This window comes from Hippoglossus hippoglossus, chromosome 19 (assembly GCF_009819705.1).
Source record: "Hippoglossus hippoglossus isolate fHipHip1 chromosome 19, fHipHip1.pri, whole genome shotgun sequence".
Classification (NCBI taxonomy): Eukaryota; Metazoa; Chordata; class Actinopteri; order Pleuronectiformes; family Pleuronectidae; genus Hippoglossus; species Hippoglossus hippoglossus.
Window position 1 is genome coordinate 1544100 of NC_047169.1, and position 26412 is coordinate 1570511.

Sequence of the window (26412 nt, forward strand, 5' to 3'; positions counted from 1 at the left end):
CCGATTTCTCTTTCTTGGAAAAGGAAGTTTTATTTATTTCACAGGAAATAAAGAGCTTTTGTGAATTCACAGTGTAATGAAAAGTACAGTAACAGTAACAGTAGTCCCACACAACCTGACATGAGCCCGAATGGACATGAGATAAACAGCTTTTCAGATTATTCATATAAGATTTTGCAGCAAAAATAATCGTCTGTAAACAAAATGAAAAAGGAAAAATGTTCCCATCAGCTGGTTTTTGTTTTGATATGACGTTAAAATGTATGAAACCGTTCTTTGGTATTAACCGTCTCATGTGTCTATAGACTGTAAATAAAGATGGACGACATCTTTATTTACGGCTGCAGCCGACCACCAGTATAGATCATAAACCCCGCCTCCTCCATGTTAGCACATGGGACATGGACCAAACCAAAGAATCAAAGTAAAAGTTGTGTAAATATTCCTCAAAGACGTTTCTGTCGTGATTGACAGCTGAGACTGACTCAGGATTGGGTGAACGCGTGTGTCCGCACCACTTCAAGATGGCGGCGCCTGTATCTCGGATATTTTAGCTTAGATTTTCCACAGTGGAGACGTGTCGTCCAACTTTATTTACAGTCTCTGCTTGTATCACTGAGGACAAACAGGTTTCCAGTTGCTGCTCCGCTGCCGTTTATGAAACTGTGGATGTGTTTAGAGGTGATGTTGGTGGAGAGGGGCTCTTGAGCCGTAACGGTTCGCCAGGCGCCACCAGGGCCACGATGTTCTCCTTCTTCGACAACCAGAACGCCGGGTAGAGAGGCTCCAGGAACTCTGCCTTGTACTCGTGGATGAGCGTCATGGTGTCCTCCACGCCGTAGAAAGCCAGGAGGCCTCGCGTGTAGTCAACGTAGACGCCGATGCGAGTGAACTTCTCCACGTTGAGGGGGGTTTCCACGCCGCTGTGCCAGGCGGAGAAGGTTTTAGCGTTCCACTGCAGACACCAGGAGAAGTTGTTGCCCGTGATGCAGCTGTTGCTCTCGCTGCCCTTGCGGTCGATGCTCTTGTAGGTCAGGCCCACGTGCGTCCCCTCGCCGCTGATGTCCACCTCAAAGTAGTGGCGCCCCATATAGAAGCTCTCCGTGGCCAGAACCTGCCGCCAGTTCTCGAAGCGCTCAGGTGCGTCGGGGTACGGATGCTGCCAGGGCGTGGTGTTAGTCACCTTCCTGTTCTCCTCCGTCAGACGCAGGAACTTATGAGCGGTGACAGCTTCGAAACTCACATGGGCGGCGTCTGGGAGAGGAATTCAAAAAGGTTAGGGACAACGTTCAAGGTCATATCCTCTGCATTGTTCTTTCATTTGTAGATGAGTCACAACAACGGGAACAGAAACACGTTTAAATCCACAGAGTCAAAGAGAAGAATTCAGTTTTTATGCCTGAGGCCTGGATGGTTTTCTCTTGATGAAATCTCAGGACTTGAACTCGTGTCAGAACTTTGCAACATTTTACTTTCTCCTCTAGAAATGATCTCTATCATCTTAAAGTCTATCCACCTTCCTTCATTTCTCTATCTGCACATGTTCAACACTTACACTTGAGGAAGTCGGCGTGTTTCTTTGGATCTGGAATCGACTTGTTCTCCTTCGATGAGATAATCGCATGAACCGTTGTTTTTATTCCCAGATGGTCTGAAACAGAAGATAAATATATTTGAGTGTCTCACAGTCCGGATTCATTCATGTGCACAAACAAGTATTTGTTGTTTTGCTGCTTCTGTGTGTGACACAGAAACAAGCCGCTCTCGAGTTCTTCACACATGTTACGTCAGGTCAGGCGATGACACACAGGCTGAACATTCTCCACATGTGTGAACTCGCCCGGCTCAGAGATCTGCACAGCTGGCGAGTTCCCGCTCTCACCGTTATTGCAGGTCTCTTTAACTTTTTCTATGTACGAGGACACGAGCTTGGCACAGAGCTCCCGTGTGGAGTCCACGATCACACGGCTGAAGGAGTTCAGACGGTCCATCAGGCCGATGTAGACCCCAGGCAAAGAGATGTCAGGGGCTTCTTTCTTCCACTCGGAATACTCCTGCAGAACAGAAGCAGGGTTCTCTTCAGCATTCGTTAATTTAAATAAACACCACAAAGATTACATTTCAAACCTGTTTACTAGTCAACACGTCAAAGTATGAAAACCGGTCCTACTGGTTTTTCTACTCTTATTTTTCAAACAAATTTTTCCTTCTTGCCAGACCCAATAATAATTTTTCCTATTATTAATTAACAGTTAAACATGAGCTGGACCTGGATGAGCAGCAGAAAGTGGACGGATTAAAGTGTAAATGGATCAAATCTGGATATGGGTCCTTTGCTTGGTGTTAAAAAGGAAGCAGGAGACACTGAGGACAGACTGGAGGATGTAAATGAGTCCAGACGTTAGAAGACAAAAGGTTTTTAATACCTAATTAGACCTTATAATAAACTGAAATCAGTGCTTTTTAACCCTCAGTCATTCAGGATCATTCCCTTTATTTGTATTTTAACCCTCAACGACCTGAACCCTGACGTTACCTGTAAGAAATCCACATCGTTCTTGTTCTTGGAAATCTTCTCCACCTGCGCCTGAGTCTTCTTCAGGTCCGTGCACCTCTGCTCCAGGTGAACCCGGATGCCCTCGGCCTGCTTCAGCGCCTGCTTCTCCTCGCCCTCCAGGATCTCCGTCACCTCCCTCTTGGCCCTCTCCATCACCGCCTGCAGCTCCTCGAACTGGCTCTCGATCACGGCTCGCACCTCCGTCACCGATTGCTGCAGACAAGGGATTTTAATTCCACATCAAACAAGTTATGAATCGCTCAGGAATGCAGGGGATCACAGTTTTGTGATGTAAGACACCAGAGTGGATTTCCTCTCTCAGGGAAACCTGTCCCGTTGGAGTGGCTCTGACACATCAGGGCTTCTAGGATTCTCTTTCCAAAAATAGACTCGTGTTTTTATTGTGAAACTCATGTGACACAGCGACGTGAGGTCTGGGGTTAGTCAGTGTTTACCTCTATGGAGACTGTGTTTAGCTGCAGCTTGTTGATGGCGTTCTCTGCAGCCGTCACCGTCTTCACCATCTCCGTCTGCTTCTCCTTCAGTTCCCCCTGAGAACAGAACAAGAGCCAGATCAGACCTCCGCTCGTCTCCTCGCTCAAACCACAGACCACACCATGCAATGCGGAAAATACGTCAGAGGGAAAGAATGTGTATCTGTAAATGTAAACCTCATTTGGACTGTTTCTGCAGCAGAACTGGGAGGTTTCCTGGTTTCCTCGACTCTGCACTGAGATCTGTGATATCTCACATTCTGAGACTGGTGGTTTTCGAGGCTCTGACTTGTTTTCAGAGTGGATGTGTGAATTCCTCGGGCAGGTCCAGGCGACTCTGGACCTGAAGGTGCGTCTCAAGGTGAAAACCGTTCCTCACAGATCAGAGTCTGAGGGGAAACGTTGCTTTTCCTTCGAGTGACGGGAGATCAAATCCATTTTAAGGATGAAAAACCTCAAGATTTTAAAATGGCTACTTGAATAACCCCCGAACAAATTAATCAAACTTTCACAACATGGTTATCGAAGACTAAAGAATTCACATTAATGATATTCTTACAATATCAATAAAAAAGTATTCGTCTATCAGTAAAATTAATAATTAATTTGGATTATTTTGTGTTTTGTCCGAAAAAAAGAAAACATTTAAGAGGAAATTGATTATTTGTGTATTATTAACATGATATCAATATTTTAAATATCATAGTAGTGTCTGAATTTACTTTGCTTTAATTTACTTTGAAAAGTAAATATGTGCGATCGTCTGAGTCGACGTGTTGAAGCTGCTTCCTCCTCTTCCTCAGGTCATGTGACCAGACTCCGTCACCTGATCTGCTGAAATCCAACTTCCTGTCTCAGCGACTTCCTTCAGATCCACATTTAAAACTATTCTTACTCTTTTTAAATCAATTGCTGCATTATTATTATTATTTATTAATGTGTGTGTGTTTGTTCATTTACTTGTGAATCACTTGGACACAGTGGTTTTGTGTTGTGATTGTATAGATATTGTCCACATACACAATGTACAGTATGTATTATCATTAGATTATTATTTTTCATTGAAACAACAACATTTTGCTCTTGTAAGGAGGATTGTGTTGTTAAATGATTGTGTTGTTAAAGGATTGTGTTGTTAAATGATTGTGTTGTTAAAGGATTGTGTTGTTAAATGATTGTGTTGTTAAATGATTGTGTTGTTAAATGACCTCCTGGGTTTTTTGCGTCTTGATATTTTGCTTGTTACAGGAGCATAAAACCAAATAGAGGCTTGTGTTGTGTAAAGAGTTTTTACAATAGCAGTGTTTCTAAAGTGGAACATGAGCCGCGGACAGGAAGTCCTTCTACTCTATTGTCTTTGTTGTTTTTACTGTGGCTCGGTCCCGTGGAGATAAATCTCTATGAGAGGGAACCGTTCGGAGAAATGCAAATTCATTTCCTCAGCGTAGAATTTTAATTTAAACTGGATCTGGGTCATTTCCCGTCTGGTTTTCTCGTGGAGATTTAAAGAAAACGTTCTGCAGGACAGAGAAGCAACGCGTCATGTTTGTCTGTGGTCGTTTACAGTTTCTCTGACACCACCAGTGTTTGCTCTGCAGCTGTAATGGAGCTTGTGTCAGGTTTTGCGACATCACACTCTGTAAATAACAGGTGTGGGCTGAAAGCGGCAGATCTCTGCAGGAATGTGGACTCGAATGCCTGAACCTGAGGGTCACACACCGTCAGAAACTGAGAAGAATGAATGAAGCTGGAGCTTTTCTCTGCGACACGGCGGCCGAACGGATCCCAGGGTTGAGTTCAGGCCGAGCTCATGATGTGACCTTCACAGCGTCAGAACTACTGTTCAATCACATTAAGAATTCACAGCTGAACTTTGGGACGTGTGAGAACAACTGTGATGGATTTCAGAGACACAGCTCGTCCTTCATCTGCAGGTGCTGAGAGGAACATCCATCAAAGCTGCTCAGTTTAACACTTCTATATATACACTGTGTATACAGCATCTTCTCCTGTATGTGAAATCATTGGATCTGGTTTACAGGATCATGTCTGAGTTTAAATTACTAACAAATCGCACCTTTACAGACAGATTTAATTCTTCTGATGTTGAAAACCTTTATTTGCTCAGGAGTTTTCCATGTCCTTAAGACTGCGGTGAGCTCCACCTCTGCCACAGATCAAGAATAAATAAAAGATAAGATATAAACATTTCAGTTGACTAATTAAGTTTATCAAATGTGTTAAAAGTGTCGATCAAGTTTCCAGAGTCGACTGTGAAACCTTCAAAGTTTTGAATCGTCGTCCAGACATGTTGAATCTACAGTGATTTAAACAGAGAATTCAAAGATTCTCAACATACGAGTCTGGAGACTTGAGGGAAACCCTGAGGGCTCCACAGAATTCTGGAAACTTTGTCCTGCTACATGGAAATCTGAGTGTTTGTTTGAACAGAATAAAAACAGTCACAGGGTCTCAAGCCAGGAAAGTTTAGGATTTGAACTGTAGAACAAAACGACTCATATCTACATGTGTGAACATGTGGGGATAAAATCAGAGAATCAGAGGAAGGTGAGGACACTTGCCTCTATCCGCTTGCGAGCCTCCACCACGGGGACGGTGTTGTGGCCCGTGTGGTCTTCGGTCACACAGTCCTGGCAGATGCAGCAGGAGTCAGCGCAGCAGAAGATCTCCAGGGGCCACTTGTGGCTCTCGCAGGTCCTCCTCTCGATGTCCCTGAGCGGCTCCACCAGCCGGTGGTTCTGGAACTTGGGGTTCTCCAGGTGAGGCCGGAGGTGAGCCTCACAGTACGACACTAGGCAGGTGAGGCAGGACTTCAGGGCCCTGCAGGGGCTCTCGATGCAGGAGTCGCACACCACGTCGTCGGGGCCCAGAGGTTCCTCCTTGGCCTCCTCTTCCTTCACCTCCTCTTTAGCTTCATTCTTCTTCTCCTCATCGGACTGAGCTTCTTTCTTCTCCTCCTCCAGCTTCGTGGGGACCTCGGACTCCTTCAGGTCGTCTTGGATCTTGATCTCCTCTGCTGTCTTGGTGTCTGGAGTTTCCTCTTTGCTCACCTGAGTCTCAGCCTCTGTTCCGTTCTGCTTGAGACCCTCAGCCGGCTGAGGCTTGTCTGGACTCTTCAGACACTGTGGACATCCTTTACTTTTGTCCCCGAGGCAGGAGCTGCAAGCGGGGGGGCCGCAGGCCGCCGCCGGCTGCTGTGTGGAGGTGGGAGCTGCTGTATCTGCCATGTCTCCAGAGCGTCTCCCTGAACGTTTCACTCTCCTCTGCTCTGAGAGAATAACTGGCTCGGCCACTTCTGCCAGTTCCTGGATCTCAGTGAAGAGAGGCCACACCTAGATGATGTGAGCGTCAGTGCTCATGGTTTCAGTCTGAATGTCGTCCGCCCCTTCAGCTCCAACATGCAGCCGGTGACACACACACACCCCCACACACACTCCCTGCCCAGCCTGGGCCTGGAGGAGCAGGAGGGTGGAGCTCACGGTGCAGAGGAGGAACAGGGAGGTGCAGAGCTGCATTCACACACATGCTTTGATCATGAAGCTGTGATGCAGAAACACGTGTGTCTTTACTCACCACACTGATGAACTCACGTCTTTGTTGCTCTGTTGTTTTCTGCTGATAAACTTGAGGAAATCATCTCCTCACTTCCTCTTCCACATGTGAACATGTTCCTGCCGAGTGAGCCACTCAGAGCAGACGCTGCCCCCATGTGACCAGAGCTGGTTATCAGAGCGTTGACCTGCAGGACGTTGATCTTATATGAACAGAAAACATTCAGCGTGCAGAGCAACTCTCATGGGGTCATGTGATCCATCACATGTGTGCTCAGCCAATCAGAGACAGAGATTTTACCTCCACGTATCTTGTTTTTATAATTTTACTTTTGCATAGCTGCAGAACGAGGTTAAAGGTTTTGAACCTGGAGAACAAACTGACGCAGGAGAACAGAGAATAATGTGTTGGATAAAAGAAAGAGATTATTATAAAAACATTGTTCAAGGCTCCAAAAGCTCGTTTCAACCATTCAAAGCTGTTTAATGTTTTAGAATCAGAATCAGAATCAGAATCAGAATCAGAAACACTTTATTGATCCTCGTGGGAAACTGTGTTTTTTATTCATCCCACACTCTGTAAAACACTTCCCTATAAATAAATTGATTATAGAATATATAATATATTTATCCTGCTGAAGTTAAAGTTAATTTATTTGTGTGCTATCTTAACTAAAAGCAGTTAAAGGGGTCGTGTGTAAGATTTGCTGGCATCTAGTGGTGAAGCTGCATATTACAACCAGCTGCACACGTCCCACTGTGGCCTTCAGGTGAAAACACAAAGTCCTTCTCTCGGTGTTTGTCTCCTCTGGGCTCCGGTAGAAACATGTCGGACCCTGATGTACGTGTAAAGACTCATTTAACAAAAACACAACGGATCTTAGTTTCATCTTTAATGAAGCAGATGTTTAGATTTAACGAGACAACGATTCCATGAAATAAGAAACAAACGATTAGTTTCATGTTACAATTATTATAATGTAAAAAAAAAGGCTTGAGGCTGAGTGTTTATGTTCTGTAGCTGCAGTTCACTGGCATTTTAAATATTAATTTAAAACCTTAATAAGAATTAAATGTCGTTATAATAAAACAGGGCCTGTCTCACAAAGCTCAGCTGTTTCTTCATGTCTCAGATAATATGATTTTCTCTGGATGTTACTGGAGTCCGGTGGTTGTGGTTGATCCAGGAAACTCAAACTGAGGCTGAAGAAGTTGAACTTGCTTCATGAGACAGACCCCAGGTCAGCGAGCTGTGGTCAGACTCCTGCTGGGAAACTATAATTCAGCTCCTGATTGACGGTTGATCAAAATCACTGAAGATAAATCGTGTTAGCTTGAAACCAAACAGCAAAACAAACCACGTGAACCTAACGAGTCAGCGTCGTGGATTTAAACTCACGTCAGCAGAGATGTGCTTAAACCTGAAGCTTGTGCTTTTGGAGCGGCAGCGGTTTGAAAGAGTCTGAGACAGTTTGTCTCCATCACTGCACCCCCACCAGCTCCGTGATGCGAGGAGCAAACACCATCAGCTCCTGGTACCTGTGGAAGAAGATGCTGAGGCGGGAGAAGTAAGTGTCCTGCTGGTACGGAAGCTGCTTCTCGCTCAGATACTTGGACACGATGGGTTTCACCTGCAGGGACACGGGAGACGAGAGGGACAAGATCAACACGTCACATAACAAACTGTCACTGTATAAATAATGATGTGAATAATTATATTAAAAACAAATTTACCATAAACCGATAGTAACCAGACTAACAAATTTCTTTCAAACATATGATAAAATAAAACAATGAAATAAAAACAATTGAATAAAAATAAAACAATAATACAAATTTGAAATTGTAAAGATTAAAAAAATAAAAATAATATTACAAATATACATATTTAATTTAACAAGCTATAATGTTTGGAAATTTAACAAGCTCCATCAATCAAAATGTTTAATTTAATCTTTTAAAATGACTCCAGTGATTAATCAATGATCAAAACGACCAATGGATTGATTGATTAGTTGAATATCAGGTGCACTTGAATTATAATCTTCTTAAATCGATATTTATTGATTGTACAAGGTTGTTCAGGTTTGTTTTTAGCTGCTTATGAGTCCACAGTATCTGTTTTAAATGGACCTGTCAGAGAAATACAGTTGATTTATCACAGACATATGAAGATAGATATCAGAGCATCAGGAGGAAGCTGACAATGTGTGTTTCTCAGTTTTCTTACCTTCAGACACATGTTATCGGACAGAAAGGGGAAGAGGTGGTGCTCCACGTGGCAGTTGATAAGAGAGTGTCCAAAGATCCAGTCCAGCACAGGGTTACGAGGCAGGTTCAAGACGCCGTGGGTCATCTGGTAGATCCTCTTGGGTCGATGGGTCGGAGAGAACATGGAGAGGCCGATGTGCTGCGGATTAGAAACAGTTCGTCATCATCACAGGAAGCTGTCTCTGCACAAAGTCCATTCAGCAGCTGTTGGGTCATATCACACTGTTACATTAATTTCAGCTCAAAATCAAAAATGAAAGCTCAGAGTTACAGATTCACTGTTCTGCTCAAATAATAATATCATACATTTGCATCTATGATATTATTATTGACAAGTAAGAGAAACAGATGTCAAAATGGCCCCAGTTTGCATTTCTTAACTAGAATTACCGCAGAATGGTTTTCTCCAGAATCATATGAGTTCACCGTGACCTTTGACCTTTGACAACTGAAATCTAATCAGCAAATCTCTGAGTTTAACTCAGAACCTCCCTCAAAGCGTTCTTGAGATATCACGTTCACAGGAACCTGGGACCTGGGACAACAACCTGAGACCCTGCAGGTCCGCATGGGGACACAGTCGCTTTATCCAGCTGTTAAATAAAGAATCAGCTCAGTCGCTCTGGATTTCAGTTCCTTGAATTTCAGTTCCTTGAATTTCAGTGTTGGCTAGTGAAGGTTTGAACACACACAGTTTTCAGATGAGACTCTAGAGCAAAGAGGACCAAAGTTTAACAAGCACAGAGGAGCGTTAAGTTCATGGTGAAATAAAGAAAGTTCTTTAGAGTCTGAACTTCTCCCCCCCCCCTGCAGAGAACAAACATGTTCCACATGGAGAACCTGTGTTTTCTAATCCGCCCTCACACGCTTTGATCAGAACAATGCACAATGACCTGCAGGACTCCATCTGAGAACATCATGCATGAATTGTTCCTTTTTATCCTTTAATTCACAGACACAAAGCTGCATTCAGCAGCTTCTCTCCAACCAGAGCTGCTCTCGTGATCGTTTGGCAGGAAACTGATGCAGCAGACATCTGTGTGAGGTCAACAGCGTCTCAGGGATTTTTACTTTTAGGATTTTACAGACAAAGAACCTTCAGAAAAAGTCTGAGGCCACGAATTCATAACATCCAAAGACCAAGACACAAGAAACATAGGATTAAGATTTATGTACGTGTTCATTCTTTCAGAATTCAGAGGTTGATAAATAAATAAGGACAACGTGTTTCCACTTTTTCCCAGAAATCTTCGATCTGTGGCGTCGAGGTCCCGCCCATACACACTGTCAACCAATCACGAGTCTCAGCTGTCAGTCATGACTTTTCACTCTGTTTTCCACTAATAGCTAATCAAGAACAAACTTCTCAGAAACTTGAACATGAGAGTGAAGCCAAATCATCTGGATAAAGTTCAGAGAGTTTGGCTTTAAATAGTTTTTTGATGATATAAAAACGGGATCAAACGTCATGATTGACAGCTGAGACTGACTCCAAATGACGTCATCGCCGTGAGATGACAGCGTTCGTATCCCAGAGATCTGGCTTCGTCGAGGAAGTGGAGACACGTCAGCATTATGTATTTACAGTCTGTGGTTCTGAGGCGTGTTCTCACCTGGAAGATGTTGACGTGTATGTAGGGCACAGAGAACATGGCTCTGCAGACGAGCATGCACAGCAGGGCGCCGTGAGCCGACTGGAACCCGGAGACGTGGATCAGCAGCCAGTACTGGGAATACAGGCCCAGTGAGATCATCAGCATGGTTCTGCCAATCAGCACCAACGAGTGACCTTTGATGTGAGCTGCAAAACCAGAGAATCACAAACACAGAATAAACTCAAGGGATCAGAAGGAGAGAAATCCATCCAGATCCCGTCCGAGCCTCTCACCGAGTGCAACGAGTGGCGTGATGATGGGGAAGGACAGCGGCGCCACGAACAGGTAGAGGGAGCGGGACAGGAAGGGAACCTTCCAGACGCTGGAGTCCCCGAGTCCGATGACGTTAGTGTGAGCGTGATGCATCTTAATGTGTCCATGCACGCCGGCCTGAGCCGAGAACGAGCCACAGATCTGTGTGCGTTCAGGAAACACACACACACACACACACACACACGCACACACACACACACACACACACACACACACACACACACACACACACACACACACACACACACACACACACACACACACACACACACACATTAAACAATCAATGAAATGTATCAAGCAGGAAGGTCAACGTCTGTATTGACCGACTTTCCTCCAGTTGGACACCAGAGCAGCGAAGGTCACGATGAGGTCACCAAACTGTTCAGTAAACATCCGACTTCACGACCTCTAACGTTCAGCTACAGGATCATTTTGGTTATAAAAAGGTTATGAAACAGATTTAATTTCCTGATTTGCAGGAAACGTTTCCCTCCTGCACACATTGATCTTTCCTGTCGGTCATAAAAGGGTCATAACATCATGTTGTTGTTTTATTGATTACTCGTCTTTATATATAAATCCACCGTGACCCGGTTTGTGAGCTGCTGTTCTGAAGCCTCAGTTTGACATTCGTCCAGCGCCATCTTGGTTCTTTGAAACCAGAAGTCAGCATATTTGAAGGAGCGAGGGGTGGAGCCACTTACACCTGCCACCTGCACCCATTGGACAGTACTAGCTGTCAATCACACTGTGGTATCCACACACCAATGTACACGTTATGGTCAATTGAACTATAAATGGGACTATTGATTTACATAATGATCATCAGCTGTATTGAAGAAGACTTGAAACTAGTTTTCGAATTGGCTTCGACAACTGGCAGCTCCGTGGTTACAGCTCGGAGTTACAGGAATAATCCCTCCCATCCTCATCAATCTGTCACCTCGATGAAGAAGACGGCCCAGAACTTCGCCCAGGCCTGCGACTCGCTCAGCGCCCCGTGGCTCGCCAGATGCGTCCCTTTGATGGTGAGGACAGCGTGAGCGACACCCATCAGCAGCCCGCCCGCCACGAACCACAGGATCTGAGAGGAGGACAGCAGCAGGAAGGCTGCGAGGCAGGAAATAACACAACTGAGATATTGATAACTCGACCTTGGTAACACGACTCAGTATAACATGAAGTGATCGTACATTCTGTCTTTTACTTCTTATTTTGTATTTAATAAATATTTTCTTTATTTTCCTCATTTCACTGTCTTGTACGTTGTTGTCATGTTTTTATTCGTGTTCTTGTTTGAGTGCCGATGTGACCTCTGACCTCGGACAGATCCAGACCAAACTAAATCCCACAGTAAATTGTAAATCTTTATTTAACACTTAGTATTAATACTTTAAGGTATAAAAAAACAAAAACATATTGAATGATCGTCTGTAGAAATAAACTTGTTTGCTGAACTTTGTGCTGTGATGCTCTGCTCGTGTTTACCTTTATACGACAGGTCGGGCTGTTTTGCCCTCGATGCAACTATAAAGTGATCAGTGAGTGATTTCAGACACACACGGTGGTTCCGGGGGTCATTGACCTCTCGGGCCCCGGGGCCTCTGACTGGTGGCTGCTTCACTTCCCTGCTTCCAAATGTATCTGAGTCTGAGTCAAAGTGTTTTGACCTACGGACGAACTGAGCGAGTTTACCACCAGAACCATGAGAGACTACGTGTCTTTCTGTGTGCAGCACTGAGGCTGTCGGCCATGATGTGATGATGAGACTTTATCCTTCACTTCTTCTTCTTCTTCTTCTTTGTTTGGTTTATCAGCAGCTGGCAACTAACATCTGCATTAACACCATCTTCTTCTTCTGCTTCTGCTTCACTGGAGGTGACTGTGCAGCTCCGTGTCTCAGTTCCTCACATTATTACATAAGGAATCATAATTTTCTATATTTGAATTCCTATGATTTTCTTTATATTGAACTGGTCCAGTCCTGTATTTATAGACATTAAAAGCTTGATGCTGATCTGAGTCTGACGACTTTAAATAATGAATGTAAAAGACTGAGCCTGAGGCAGCAGCTGCCAGTGAAGCTCTCACAGCAGGTTTTAGGTGACATGTTCTCTTCCTAACCCAATAAAACTGCGCTAATATATTTCAACTCATATTTCAAAGCAGCCTATTTCGAGGTGATAAGTCAGAAGCTCTGTGACGCACAATAACAGATGCAGCACAGACTCACGCTGCAGCCGAGTCCAACTCAGAAGTCGACACTCGTGTTTGAGGCCAATCAGCTAAAAGCTGCTGCCCCAGCTTCAGGAGCTCGGGAGCGAGAGCAGAGATCAAGTGACACATCACGTCTGCAGCAGGTTGTTTCAGATCCAATGATCGAGTGACGTGAGGCACTCCATCATCACCACCAGTGACCCAGATACGTGGGAACCAGGGGAGACGATGAATGAACTGACAGCACTGGTAATAAGATGAGGGGGGGGGGGGGCTGTTTGCTGGAAAGTTATTACTTTTCAGAATAAGAGAATAAAAGCTGAAACACTAATGAGGGACTATAAACAATGTTAAACATGAATCGATTCCTTGAACCGAACATTAACTTAATAAACAATTCCTTCACTAACTCAAGTTTGTCTTTATCTTTTGTGACAGTAAACTGAATATTTATATTTTGTCGGACAGAATAATCCTCATGAGCCTTATCAGTTTATGATGGTTGGGTTTTTTATTATGTTGAAATCATAATAAAGGTTTTAGGTTTTGTTTATTAAAGTTTGACATGGCAATGAACAAACAACAGAATAAAAAGTTTGAGCTTTGAATCCTGAACTGAGTCAAAACAAACTTTAACAAAGGAACCTCCACATCGAGAAACCCAGAGAACATTATACCAAAAAGATTCAATTCTTTTTATGAAACAGTTTAAGAACACAAACATGTTATGGTTTCATGTTTTATACAACATATAATAACTGGAGTTTAGGGCCAGATACATGTTTTCTTTCTGTTTATCTTAATTCGAATGCTGCAGGATGATAAAGAAAAGTTTGTTACCGGGCGGCAGACAGAGGAACGCCGCTGCCAGGACGCAGCAGTCCACCCCCCTCCTCTCCCACCAGCTGCTCTCCTTCACCATCTGCTGCACCATCCTCGTCAGCTCCATCATCAGAGTCTCTTCTCCACCTGCGCTCTTCCTCCCCTCCTCTCCCTTCATCCCCCCGCTGCTCTCCGGACCCCCTCTCCTCTTCACCACCAGCTCCCTCATCATCCTCTCATCCCCACCTTCCCTCCACTCCTCCGGTACATTCTGCATGTCAGCGCCTTCTGCTCCGTCCACACACAGTCACCGCCAGGTCTGTGTCATGTGCTGCACCCTGAGTGTTAAGTCCACAGGTCGGAGTTGGGATTGCGAAAGTGCTTATTGGCTCGGAGCATTGTCAGGGAGGCCCAGCCCCCTTCCAGTGGCTTCAAGGGCCTCGTGGATCCTCCTTCCTCCTTCCTCCTCCTCCTCCTCCTCATCCCTCTCTGGTCAGCTGACTCCTCCTGCAGTCCAGCAGCAGAGGAATGTGTCGCCCCACAGCCTGAAGATGTGGAGCCGCCCTGGGAAGTGATGGATCCAGAAATCCTCACACAGAACAGCAGCTGCTCAGAGACTCCTCCTCCTCCTCTCTCTCTCTCCTCTCTGGTGCGTCATACATTCTGCATGTCGTTCCCCCCCGTTGTGTTTCTTTGTGTCAGCAGACCTCCTCCTCCTCCTCCTCCTCCCATCACTGTGACCTTGGCAAACATCCTGGGAAAGGAGGAGAGGCAGAAAGGAGGCCTGAGCAGAACAGAGGATTAACAGAGGCCGTTCACTTGTTTCTCTACTGGGTGAAAGGTTCAGAGTGAAAAGAGAAGATGCTGCTGTGCAGGAATGTGCTCGGATCCACGCGCTGCGTCGGCTTGTCTCTGGTGTCGGGCAGCATTTCTTTTTTCTGGAGGGAGGCCACGTGCTCTGGGCTGGAGGCCATGAACTGACGGCTCCGTTTACATCCTCACACTGAATAATAACATGTTGACTTTATTCATAATGTGTCAGCTACACAGAACAGATATTAAACACACGTAGGAAGAAGTTTCAAAAATTAAGAAGAAAATAAAATATATTCTACAAATATTTCAGCCCTGATTCTAACACATTAGCCGATAACTATATTTACAAAATGTCAATGATAAGAAAACCTGATGACAAAGATAATTGAGGTTTGATATTTTACAGTTTAACCATAAACGTTTTAATAAATAACTATAAATAAAATGAAAACACAAACAAATATATAAAACCTGAATTAAGACATTTTTTAATAAACATAAATGTAAGTGTTTGGACTCTAGGAAATACTTGAGTAGTAAATAAAGTATTTAGTCAATTTTCAACACTGACCATTAATAAACTAGAGAAGATATAAAGATACACAACTTACATAAACATGTGCTGTAAACACTTGTTGGTTTGAATCACACACACACAACAATAATAATTTACACTTTATTTTATTAAGAGATCATCTCGTTTGCAGACATGTCTTCAGAGGGTAAAAACCTTCACTCATGCACAGACTCACACTCTCAAGAGAAGAGATAACAGTGTGTTGTCTATTACACACTCATATAACCTCACAGTAATCAGCAGGGTCAGCTTTTATCTGCCACACGTAAAATAACATGTTTAAAGTAGGAAAACTGTACAAAAAATACATAATCAACAACATGTTAAGACGTTAAAGTACATCCAGTAAATACAGACACTCAGGTGTAACAGTCAGGTTTCACTGGAGGAGACAAGTTCAGAGAAATGATAACAGTCTTATCCTTTATTATAAAAAGACAAATGAAGTATGAACTAAAGTGTCATGCTACTAAAATGGCTTTTAGGCCTCCTGATTAAAACCGGATCTTGTTGTATCGTGAAGCGCCACAAGATGGTGCCACTCATCCTGCAATGTGGTGTCATGCAAACCCCATGATATAAATAAAGATGGACGACACGACGGCTCCTAAAAGTGAAGCCAAATCATCTGATGAATGCAAACACAGCATCTTCCAGTATCAGTGACGTGTGAACAGTGGAGATTCACTGTTAAATTAAAATGTAAATGTCTCCTCACGGACCTTCAAAGCTCAGTGTCTTCAATGGCCTCTGGTTCGTCTAATGTGTCCAATCGTCTCCTGCAGGCGTCCAGCAGTTTTTTCCTGGGGCCCAGAGGGATGTGGATGCTGGAGAAGTCCTGGTCTGAACAGAGCAGCAGAGCCTGCAGGTCGATCTTCTCCCTCCTGAAGATCGGCATGAACTCACCGAGGTTCTGTGAGGCCAGGAACGTCTCCAGAGGACTGTTCTCCGGTTCCAGGTCCTCGTCCAGTCCCACATCGTCCTCCTCCCAGGGCAGCTCCTGCTGGTTTCTCTCTTGCAGGCTCAATGCGCTGCCGATACTGTCCCCGTCGAAGCTGGGCGAGCGGCGAGGCAGATGTCCATGTAGACGAACATTCGGCGCCCTGCCCACAGGCTCACTGCCCACGACACTCCCCTCGTCTTGTGCCCCGATCCCAAACACACCCCGACTCAGGTAGTTCCTCCTGAACACCATGGTGCCAAGTCCAGGTCGGTTGAACAGCGAATCACGACCGGAGTCTGCGCTGATCTCCGAGTACGCGGCCTCGTGGAGGCCCGGGTCGCTCATGGCGCGGGAGACGGTGTCGGCGTCGTCATCGTCGTCCCCGGGGAACATGTGGCGGATGTTGAGGCGTGGCCTCTGCTTGGGGTTAGTGTAGGTGCCCTGTTTCAGGAACATGACGTCGTTGCCGAGCTGCAGGCCGGACAGCGAGCGCACACTCTTCCTCCCGTCCTCGTAGATCTTGAACGTTCCGTCAACCTGCTTCTTCTTCTCCAGCCTCTTCTGGATCTTGGCCTTGCCCTTGGCGGTGGAGTGCAGAGTGGCCTGAGAAGAAAGTGAAGAAACAAGGAATCAAGTTGAAGGTTTGAGGTTTGTTTTGTTAATTATGTTTGTCGACTGAAAGCGAGGTGAACAGAAGTTAAACCTCCAACAGGACCTTGATTGTGTGGTTCCAGTACCTGTGAGTATGGCATGTTGGAAGTGACCGTGTTGAACTTGCGGCTCAGTGTGCTGCTGCTGGTGTAGCTAGAGAAGCTAATAGCGTCCAGGTTGTCTAAAGCCGCCGACTCCTTCATGAACTTCCTCTCCATGTGTTCCCGGTGCTTCCTCTGCAGCTTCGCACAGTCTTTGATGCGGCGCTCCGCAGCTCGGAACGCCCGGTCCTTCAGTTTGCCGACCAGCTTTGAGTTGAGGGTGGTCTGCTTGGCGGCGATGGAGTCCAGGTAGCGAACGCAGTCCATGTGGCCCTTGGTGGCGGACATGTCCAGCGGTGTGTGGTAGTCGTTGTCCAGACACCACACGTTGGCACCGAACACCACCAGGAAGGACAGGCAGTTGTGGTGGCCGTTGGCAGCTGCCAGGTGGAGCGGCGTGTTCCCCCAGATGTCACACCTGTCGGGGTCACCTCTGGAGGAAGAGGAGAGGAGGAGCCATGTTGGATTAATGGACTCTCTCACATATTCAGTTTCTCATTCAAGTCAGTTCGGTTTCAAATCTGCACAGTTTCTGAGTGTCTGAAAAGTACAAACATGCAAAGCACACGTATGAAACTTTAAACTTTAAACTCACTATTTTCTATCTTTATTCTCTCCCACATTTCTACTTTGACCTTTAAAGTGTGTTGTTTGTTCTTCTCCGTCAAAACCCAAACTCGATTTGTTTTAGTTTCTTCTGCTGATGTTTCTAAACTCCGTCCACTGGTGAGAAACTCGACCTGACTTTGCTGATCCTCTTACCCGTCGGACTGGAGTTAGGAAGTCAGATGACTCATGTGACATTTACAGGTTTACAGGTCAACCGATGCTTTGGTGACTCACACAACTTGAGTTAAGTGATGAAATGTTAACAACTAATTATTTTTGATCAACCATGTGTAAAACCTGGGTTCTGCACCGATCACTGCTCGGTGAATCAGAGTTAAACTGAAATACATGAAGTCACATTTTCATCTGTTTGTCTGTTATTTAGAAGGATTACTCATAAACTACTGGACAGATGTTCATGAAACCCGATGGAAGGACATCACCAACATCAAATAAATAAATCTAACCCTGTTTATGAATGGCTCCTTATCAGTGTGGCCCAGTAAACAGGGTTGAACTGTGTTGAACTGGTTTCAGCTGACCCCTCCTCTTCCTGTTTACTCTACACCCACATGACTGAGTCCTGATCAATAATTGAAACGCAGCAGGTTAAACATGACAGAGCTGACTTTGCATTATTTATCCCACACACACCAGACTCCACAGGCGAGGGTCAGCGCCTCTCACAGCCGGGTGTCAGTGCCTGTCTGCAGCGCCGCACCCTGGCAGAGGGCAGACATTACATCAGATACCAGAGCAGCAAGGTGTGAGGTTTATTTATTTATGAAATGATGATCAATCAGATCATGTTCCAAAGGTACGAGTAGGAAATGTGTCACTGAAGTAACGTGGAGGAGAATCACACTGAACTATCTCCAATAGTAACTTGAACTTGAACAAAACACTGCACCAAAAAACCCTGTGATACACTGGAGCTGTTTTAAATCCTCAAACCGTCCTCTTTCCCTGCCTATAGACACATTTGCTCATAATTAAAAATAAATAAATAACATTAAGAAAATACAATCTGAAAAGTTCGGTGAAGTTTCTAAAGTGAAATAAATGAAAACAGTGACGTGTCTCTAAAGGACCTTCTTCTTCTTCTTTCATTTACGTTTGTGCTGTGAACTCTGATTTCATCTGCGTCGCTTCATCCTGTTACGACCGTGACAGGAAGAAGATGCTCCGATTTATCACTGTGACCTTTCGTGTGTCGGCGGCGTCGGACTCATCTTCACTTCACTTCACTTCACTGCCTCGACTGATAAACCTGCCACCAGCAGCGTGACTAACTGACAGAGAGTCGCCCTGATGAGTCTGAGCTGCCACAGGACAGATGTTATTCCTGCTGCCACAGGACAGAGGTGATGAGTCTGCTGCCACAGGACAGATGAAGATCCTGCTGCCACAGGACAGAGGTTATTAGTCTGCTGCCACAGGACAGATGTGATTAGTCTGCTGCCACAGGACAGATGTGATTCCTGCTGCCACAGGACAGAGGTTATTAGTCTGCTGCCACAGGACAGATGTGATGAGTCTGCTGCCACAGGACAGATGAAGATCCTGCTGCCACAGGACAGATGTGATTCCTGCTGCCACAGGACAGATGTGATTCCTGCTGCCACAGGACAGATGTGATTAGTCTGCTGCCACAGGACAGATGTGATGAGTCTGCTGCCACAGGACAGATGTTATTAGTCTGCTGCCACAGGACAGATGTGATGAGTCTGCTGCCACAGGACAGATGTTATTAGTCTGCTGCCACAGGACAGATGTGATGAGTCTGCTGCCACAGGACAGATGTGATGAGTCTGCTGCCACAGGACAGATGTGATTCCTGCTGCCACAGGACAGATGTGATTCCTGCTGCCACAGGACAGATGTGATTAGTCTGCTGCCACAGGACAGATGTGATTCCTGCTGCCACAGGACAGATGTTATTAGTCTGCTGCCACAGGACAGATGTGATTAGTCTGCTGCCACAGGACAGATGTTATTCCTGCTCAGTGACCTTTGTCTGTAATGAGGCTGTTAAAATGTATAACCCTGCATCTCCAGCAGCACTGATTAGATGACGGAGGGCGAGAGGCAGCACAGGGACACAATATTATTATTACTTTATTTATTTCTGTGTTAATACGAACAGGCAGGGGCAGTGAGGTAAAGTTATGATGTATAATAAATATAATATATCATATTTTATTTATATGATATAGGATGAATGAAGCTGTAGGATTCTTGATGATACAGTTATTTGAAAGACTTGCAATCAAGTTAAAGTCATAGATATTGACAAAATAATGTAATAAAAATGTTTTTCAAACTGTCATAAATATAACTAAAGAACAATGAAATCTAGCTCCAGTGAAAGATGAGTGGTAGTTGTGATAAAAGTGAAATCATTTCACCTCCAGCTGTGACTTTAATCACTGAAAGAAAAACCTCTTGTTCTACTGATGAATGAACTTGGGATGAGTTTCTCAGGTTGATCCTGGTCCCTGCTCCCGGTCCCTAGACCCTGCTCCCGGTCCCTGCTCCCGGTCCCTAGACCCTGCTCCCGGTCCCTAGACCCTGCTCCCGGTCCCTAGACCCTGCTCCCCGGTCCCTAGACCCTGCTCCCGGTCCCTAGACCCTGCTCCCGGTCCCGGTCCCTAGACCCTGCTCCCCGGTCCCTAGACCCTGCTCCCCGGTCCCTGCTCCCGGGTCCCTAGACCCTGCTCCCCGGTCCCTACTCTCCGGTCACTCCTCCCTGCTCCCCGGTCCCTAGACGCTACTCTCCGGTCCTACTCCCCGGTCCCTACTCCCCGGTCCCTACTCCCCGGTCCCTACTCCCCGGTCCCCGGTCCCATGCTCCCTACTCCCCGGTCACTCCTCCCCGGTCCCTACTCCCCGGTCCCTACTCCCCGGTCCCGGTCCCCGGTCCCCGGACTCACCCTCTCCCCACGATGAGCCGCAGCGCCTCCAGGTGCCCGTGGTACGCGGCCCACAGAGTCGGTGTCATCCCGTCTTCGTCCGGCGCGTTGAGCTCCTTCCGTGTGGCCTCCTTCAGGACGTCCAGGTAGCCGTCGCTGGCCGCCCGGTGGTACCTGTCGTTCATGGCGGCGCCCTCGGCCTCTGGCCCGGCGGCCCGGCTCACTCTGGGGTCGGCTCCATGGAGGATAGTGGAGGTTCCTCCCCGGTATTTGGGGAAGTTTGAGCCCGGCGGCGGTGCGTCCTGAGCGGCTTGAGTCTGCTGCTGGAGACCGGGGCGGGCTGGAGGGGCTGGTTGCTAGGAGACGGAAACGAGGCGTGCTGCTTGTCCGCGAGGGGCGGGGCCACTACAACTATAACCACGCCCCTCTGAATAAACGAGGCATTGCTTTATTGACGTTTGAAATAAAGAAATTCACTTTTTATTGATAAAACTTATGATCTATACAGTTTATTTTCGTTTTTGTTCATAGAATTTCAAAAAATGAAACCTTCTCATTCGATTGAACAGATGTTTTATTCATGAAAGTACTTTTACACAAATCCAACATTTAATTTGTGTCATTTAGTTTTTAAATCTTTTAAATCTTTATATGTTAATCCTTTATTGTGATCATTCTATTGTGTTTGATGTAGTGATTCATATATTTCATTAACTTTGTAATTATATATTTTTATGGCTTAAAGAGTTTATGTTGTATATCATATAAAAATAAATGTCAATCCATTTTTGCACTTCCGGTTTGCACTACTCTCATCCTATCCACTGTGAGCCTTATGACTACATACTAGGTTGTGCTGTGTACTATGATGTACTGTGTACTATGTTGTACTGTGTACTATGTTGTACTGTGTACTTCTATGTTCTGTCTACTTATATATGTGTACACCAGGGATCAGAGAGAAGCAGCATCTCAACCCGTCTATGTCCTGTACATGTGGCAGAATTGACAAGTTGACTTTGACTAATTGCAGCAGTTTGGATTTAGGGTTGTTTCTAAAATCTTGTATCAATAAAGTTTGACGTGAAGTGATTCTCGTATCATCAGTTCCTGCTTGAGGTTTGTCTTCCTGCCGCAGACTCACATCCTGTTGGTTCAGTTTGCTGATTAAATCAAACATTCATTTAGTCAGACTTATGAACAATAAACAGATAATGAGCTTCATATGGAGCCGTCGAGTTCTGTTGATCATTACCTTTACATCATCGTTGGAGGAGCTGCTACAGAGAATACAGCACATTTATGAAGGTAAGTTCTTCTGATACTGATCCATGGACGTAGTTTAGATTTTATTTGTTGGCAGTTTTATGAATTCACCTCTTTATGACGGAGGTGACACTTTGTGTTACATCATTTGCTGCAGAAAATAAGTCTGATTGGTTTATTGATTGATTCCTTTACAAAGTAATTCATCACAGTGTGTATCACCCTGTATTTTCTGTTTTCTATTTAAAAATCAGGCATTGATTCATCAAACTTTACAAAAATACACCCAAACCTCTACAACCCGGCTGTTGTTTGCAAAAGGCAAAACCCAGATATCAATGACATGAGGCCAAAACCTGCTAAAGCACCTGGTGTAAATGATCCTTTAATTTTGAGACAGAAACTAAAACACTATCAGCTGCAGCAGGTTATCAGAGCTGCTACTTGGGGCCGTGCATGTGATAAGACTGAGATTTATGATTCAGTTCCTGGTGCAGAACGAATGCAAACAGTGACACTGTGTGACACGGAGCAGATAAAGACTTTCAAAGTAAAACCACGTCACAGTTTCAGAGATCCCAGACTGTGCATTGATAAAGTTTCTGTGCAGGTCATTTGGGTCCATGAAGGAAACGTTGTTCCATCAACTCAACAGGTGAAAAAAGGGTCAACATGAAAAGTAAACATGAAACCTGTTGATTTCCTTTGAAAGGTGTGTTGGCTTCAACGCAGTGCAAAGTGACCACACCTACAGGTGCGGGTGGAGGTGGATCAGGAGGAATTGCCAGAAACGCATGCCTCCACATGTTGAGGGTTTCAGCTAAAGTGCGACTGCAGGAGAGAAAAGCCTCAAACTGAATGGAAACAAGAAAATTAAGAAGGAGGACCAAAGGGAATAAAAGCTGTGAACATGAATCCTGATCCCGGAGCCACAGAGATGGAATACACTTGTGTGACGCCTGGAAATCCCACCGACGACGAACCAGAGACCCAGGAGCTGGATCCGGTGCTGGTTTGGGTTCCCAGTGGGAGGCGTCTGATCTCTGGTCTGCTGGGGATGAACGTGGTCCTGCTGGGGGCGGCCCTGGTGGCAGGACAGGCCTTTAACCCAGAGGGCCTGAAGAACCAGGAGCCCCAGGTTTTCTTGCTGCTGCTGATGGGGGCCAGTTTGATCTGGATCCTGTGGTACCTGCTGTGGGCCCGGAGACAACCTGGCATCAGCCCACATAAGGACCACCATGCTGGGGGAACCACAGTCACCTGTAAGCCCCCTGCGTGTTATCAAGATGTTAAAATACAGGATTTGTTCCGGACGTCTTAATGGAATCGAGCTTCTCTCTCCTCTGCAGTGGTCCTGATTCTGTTCGCTGCGTTCAGTGTGCTGCTGTTCATCTGCAGGATCGGGTACTTGATCAGCGTCAGGGTTTGTCAGCCGCCGGCTAAAGTGCTGTCTGCGTTCATGGAGGCTCCTTTTCTGGTGCTGCAGGTAAAACACATTCACTGTTCGTCTATAGTCGCTGAGCGAATCCCAAAAAGAACAGGAAAGAAAAAGTTAAGTTGCAGAAAAACCAACACGACTTCTAAGTTGCATGACTGTGCACGTGACATTCAAAAAGTCAGTCATGCAACATTATTATAATATTGTCCTTTGTAACTGGTCGAACCAGTTCAGCAACTTCATGTCTTTTTATCAAAGAAGAGACTTTTTTACACAGATCGGACTTTTTCATTTATTTAAAACTTTGATCACATGTTTTCTGTCTGAACCAACGACTTTTGGATAAACTTGCATAAAACAAACTGACTGTTGATGCTTCAACTCTCGGCTCAAAACCTTGCAAATGAATGTATGTATTAATATAACCTATTGGTTTACGAATATAACATCATAAATACTTAAGGTGCAAGTTGGACGTGAGGGGAAATTCCCTTTGAATCGTACCAATTAAATACTGTTATATTCATTTATAACTTTAAAGTGCAGAATGAAAAAAGGACCTCAGACACCAATGTTATATTTTCATAGTTTGCACATCTCTTTTTCTTCTGCAGCATTTCTAGATTTGAATTATTAAAAAAAACACATTTTGAATTAATCTTCAGTTTCTCACTGTTTTGTCTTTGAGACTCTAACCTGTTTTTCTTGTACAGACGTATTTACTGTGGGCTCACTCCAAGGACTGCGTCCACAAACACAAGATAATCACCAGGTGCATCACTCTATCTATATTTAGACATTTTATACTTTTTATATATGTATTGGTTATTTCTGGCTTCATGTTTCTTGTTGTTTTTGTCGTCGTCCCTGTTTTAAAGTGGTATTTGTGTATATTTGCATGTTGTGCTGGACGCAGGTCTGGACTGATGGTGATTCTGTCAGCTGACCTGCTGCTGTGGCTCAACGCCGTCACCGAGGATACGATCCACGAGGAGATCGAGTTAGAAAAGAGCGACGGGTTCAAGTTCGGCAACACAAACTCATCTGAGGCCGACGACTCGGATTCTGCAGGTAGTTACTCAACACACTGAAAGTACTGCAGAGACTGAACGGCTGAATAAAGACACTGATCACATCCCATCAACGAATGACGACCAATGATTGATTCATCTAAATAATCTTATTGGTTGTAAAAGTTAATCCATTACTATACTAGCATTCCATCCATCCATCTATAGATCTATAGATCTATCCATCCACTCATTCATCCATCCGTATATCTGTACATCTATAAATCAGACTATCATCATTATATCTATAAATCCATCCATCCTATGACTGATCATGTTTTTAATGTGGAATGAGACTAAAGTTAAATTTGCTTTTAGCAACTTTCTGAATCTGAGGAAACGTAATTCAGGATTTCTGTGATGCCCCCTAGTGGTGACACTAGCTCCTTAGTGAGAGAAGCATGTTTGTACAATAAAGTGAATATTTGTATAATGTTCCATCCCTGGTTTGAACTGGTCATTGAAGTGTATTTCTGCCTCCAGGTAACTTGACGTTCTGTCGCTGCAGTGCGAGCGCCGCCTGCCTCACCTTCAGGAAAGGCTTCGAGATCCTGTATCCCTTCAACATGGAGTTCTACCTGATGGCAGGCTGCATGATCTACGTGATGTGGAAGAACGTGGGCCGCAGGACGAGTCCGGGGCACCACGTCTCCGAGAAGCTGACCCTCAACATCGTGTACCAGGGCGGGGTCATCTACGGCCTGGTGTTTGGCGGCCTGGTGCTCGTGGCGGGAGTGACGGTGTTCATCCTCTACCAGGTGTGGGTGAGCCAGCAGCAGCTTCGCCTCACCGCCTTCCTCATCTTCTACGGCTTCCATTGCGCCGTCATGCCCGTCATGTCCTTGTGCTCGCTGGCCGGGACGCTGGTCCACCGGCTGGAGAGGAGGGCCCAGGAGGCCGGACTCAACCCGACTCGGAGCCTGGACGTGTTGCTCCTGGTGGCAGCGGCTCTGGGCCAGCTAGCCCTCTCCTACTTCTCCCTGGTGGCGGCCCTGGCTCTGGGGACCAGCGGGCCCCTGGGGGACCTGGACCTGTCCTACTCCCTCCTCAGCCTCCTGGAGCTCGTCCTCCAGAACATCTTCATCATCGAAGGCCTCCACCGGCACCCGAACCTGCTCGTCAAGAAGAAGGAGAAGCAGAGGAGCAGCATATTTAAGGTACCTGGGTTTCTCCTGAATGTTTAGTAAACTGAGATGAAAAGTTTTGTTGAAATGATAAACTCTCCCGCAGCCAAAGAAAAAGGTGACGACACCGATAGAAGACAAGAAGGCGGATCTCTCACTGCTGGAGGGAAACACGTCAGCACCCCCTGCTGTTCAACTGCATGATGGGAAAAAGTCCTGGCACAAGAGAGCGATACAGGAAATCTGTGCTTTCCTCGTCCTCTCCAACATCATGGTAACGTCATGTATGTTTGATATTAAAGAAACACGTGTTCCTTCGTCGTGTGTGTAACTGACGACATGTTCCCTCCTCTTCCAGCTGTGGGTCATCCCGGCCTTCGGAGCCCACCCTCAGTTTGAGAACGGCCTGGGGAAACAGTTCTTCGGCTTCAGCACCTGGTTCGTTCTGGTGAATCTGGGCCAGCCGCTCAGCGTCTTCTACAGGATGCACTCGGTGGGAGCGCTGATGGAGCTGCTCATCACTGCATGACGAGCAACACGTGACCGTGCACGCAGATTAAACAGGACACACATTCAGGAACGATTTAGTTAACATGGACAGAAGTATGTGGACATCTACTGCTGATGAGGCCGTTGTTCTTTAGGGTTTAAGATCCTTGGAGCAGGTTTGTGTTTGTCCATTTCCTGTTTCAATATGGCGACGACCACGTGCACGATGCCCACGTGCACGATGCCCACGTGCACAGATCCAGCTCAATAAAGAGACGTTTCCACAAGATGGTGCTGCTGCAAACATTTGGAAGAAAACTACAAGGAAAAACAGAGACACTGCATGAGGGTCAATGAAATCTCTGAAAATGTTGAAAAACATTCTATCACTTAAATAAATTATTAAAAAGATGAGCCTCCATTTAATGAGCTCCTTCCTGAATCCACATCCACCAAGTTTCATTTAATGCATCCAGTCGTTTTTTGTACAATAACAACAACAACAACAACAACAACAACAAACACACAAACAGATGAAAAGAAGATGAGGTT

The 26412-nt window shown here is 45.5% G+C and overlaps 4 protein-coding genes and 1 long non-coding RNA gene across 7 annotated transcripts; 2 read left to right on the forward strand and 3 right to left on the reverse strand.

Annotated features, from left to right (window-relative positions):
* Positions 1-4: 4 nt before the first annotated feature.
* trim16 (tripartite motif containing 16) lies at positions 5-6869 on the reverse strand. The gene is made up of 6 exons (XM_034571036.1): positions 5634-6869; positions 3013-3108; positions 2537-2770; positions 1883-2054; positions 1556-1651; positions 5-1254 (listed from the first exon to the last, which is right to left on the reverse strand). The coding sequence occupies exons 1-6, from the start codon at positions 6297-6299 to the stop codon at positions 656-658; spliced, it is 1863 nt and encodes a 620-aa protein (XP_034426927.1). The 5' UTR covers positions 6300-6869; the 3' UTR covers positions 5-655.
* LOC117753143 lies at positions 355-17468 on the forward strand. Its single transcript, XR_004612212.1, has 4 exons — positions 355-463; positions 13579-13590; positions 14222-14227; positions 17457-17468. It is a non-coding gene; the product is annotated as an uncharacterized LOC117753143 (long non-coding RNA).
* fads6 (fatty acid desaturase 6) lies at positions 7775-14141 on the reverse strand. The gene is made up of 6 exons (XM_034571046.1): positions 13883-14141; positions 11769-11935; positions 10783-10963; positions 10508-10695; positions 8854-9033; positions 7775-8254 (listed from the first exon to the last, which is right to left on the reverse strand). The coding sequence occupies exons 1-6, from the start codon at positions 14139-14141 to the stop codon at positions 8105-8107; spliced, it is 1125 nt and encodes a 374-aa protein (XP_034426937.1). The 3' UTR covers positions 7775-8104.
* LOC117753131 (Usher syndrome type-1G protein homolog) lies at positions 15353-20809 on the reverse strand. Its single transcript, XM_034571042.1, has 4 exons — positions 20495-20809; positions 16938-17385; positions 15907-16803; positions 15353-15863 (listed from the first exon to the last, which is right to left on the reverse strand). Exons 1-3 carry the CDS (start codon positions 20656-20658, stop codon positions 15982-15984), a joined length of 1434 nt encoding a protein of 477 aa, XP_034426933.1. The 5' UTR covers positions 20659-20809; the 3' UTR covers positions 15353-15863; positions 15907-15981.
* An 809-nt stretch (positions 20810-21618) lies between these two features.
* LOC117753129 (proton channel OTOP3-like) lies at positions 21619-26268 on the forward strand. Of its 3 annotated transcripts, none has more exons than XM_034571038.1 (8): positions 21619-21781; positions 22452-23001; positions 23089-23225; positions 23891-23949; positions 24094-24248; positions 24731-25404; positions 25478-25645; positions 25730-26268. In XM_034571038.1, the coding sequence occupies exons 2-8, from the start codon at positions 22650-22652 to the stop codon at positions 25898-25900; spliced, it is 1716 nt and encodes a 571-aa protein (XP_034426929.1). In that variant the 5' UTR covers positions 21619-21781; positions 22452-22649; the 3' UTR covers positions 25901-26268. The 3 variants fall into 3 exon arrangements, with proteins under 3 accessions (XP_034426929.1, XP_034426930.1, XP_034426928.1); XM_034571039.1 differs by lacking the exon at positions 21619-21781 and adding an exon at positions 21884-22394 and having other exon boundaries at positions 22479-23001; XM_034571037.1 differs by lacking the exon at positions 21619-21781 and having other exon boundaries at positions 21884-23001.
* The last annotated feature ends 144 nt before the right edge of the window (positions 26269-26412 follow it).

Excerpts from the sequence above, each read along its gene's own strand:
- trim16 (XM_034571036.1), bottom strand. The coding sequence starts at position 6,299 with ATGGCAGATACAGCAGCTCCCACCTCCACACAGCAGCCGGCGGCGGCC. Across the intron at positions 2,055-2,536 it reads ACGATGTGGATTTCTTACAG|GAGTATTCCGAGTGGAAGAA; the intron begins GTAACGTCAGGG and ends TCTGTTCTGCAG. Across the intron at positions 1,255-1,555 it reads ACACGCCGACTTCCTCAAGT|ACGCCGCCCATGTGAGTTTC; the intron begins GTAAGTGTTGAA and ends TTCCTCTCCCAG.
- fads6 (XM_034571046.1), bottom strand. The coding sequence starts at position 14,141 with ATGCAGAATGTACCGGAGGAGTGGAGGGAAGGTGGGGATGAGAGGATG. Across the intron at positions 10,964-11,768 it reads GGGCCGTCTTCTTCATCGAG|ATCTGTGGCTCGTTCTCGGC; the intron begins GTGACAGATTGA and ends GAACGCACACAG. Across the intron at positions 9,034-10,507 it reads TACACGTCAACATCTTCCAG|CACATCGGCCTCTCCATGTT; the intron begins GTGAGAACACGC and ends TCTAATCCGCAG.
- LOC117753131 (XM_034571042.1), bottom strand. The coding sequence starts at position 20,658 with ATGAACGACAGGTACCACCGGGCGGCCAGCGACGGCTACCTGGACGTC. Across the intron at positions 17,386-20,494 it reads CGGCTCATCGTGGGGAGAGG|AGGTGACCCCGACAGGTGTG; the intron begins GTGAGTCCGGGG and ends CTCTTCCTCCAG. Across the intron at positions 16,804-16,937 it reads CCAACATGCCATACTCACAG|GCCACTCTGCACTCCACCGC; the intron begins GTACTGGAACCA and ends CTTTCTTCTCAG.
- LOC117753129 (XM_034571038.1), top strand. The coding sequence starts at position 22,650 with ATGAATCCTGATCCCGGAGCCACAGAGATGGAATACACTTGTGTGACG. Across the intron at positions 23,950-24,093 it reads AAACACAAGATAATCACCAG|GTCTGGACTGATGGTGATTC; the intron begins GTGCATCACTCT and ends TGCTGGACGCAG. Across the intron at positions 25,646-25,729 it reads TCGTCCTCTCCAACATCATG|CTGTGGGTCATCCCGGCCTT; the intron begins GTAACGTCATGT and ends CTCCTCTTCCAG.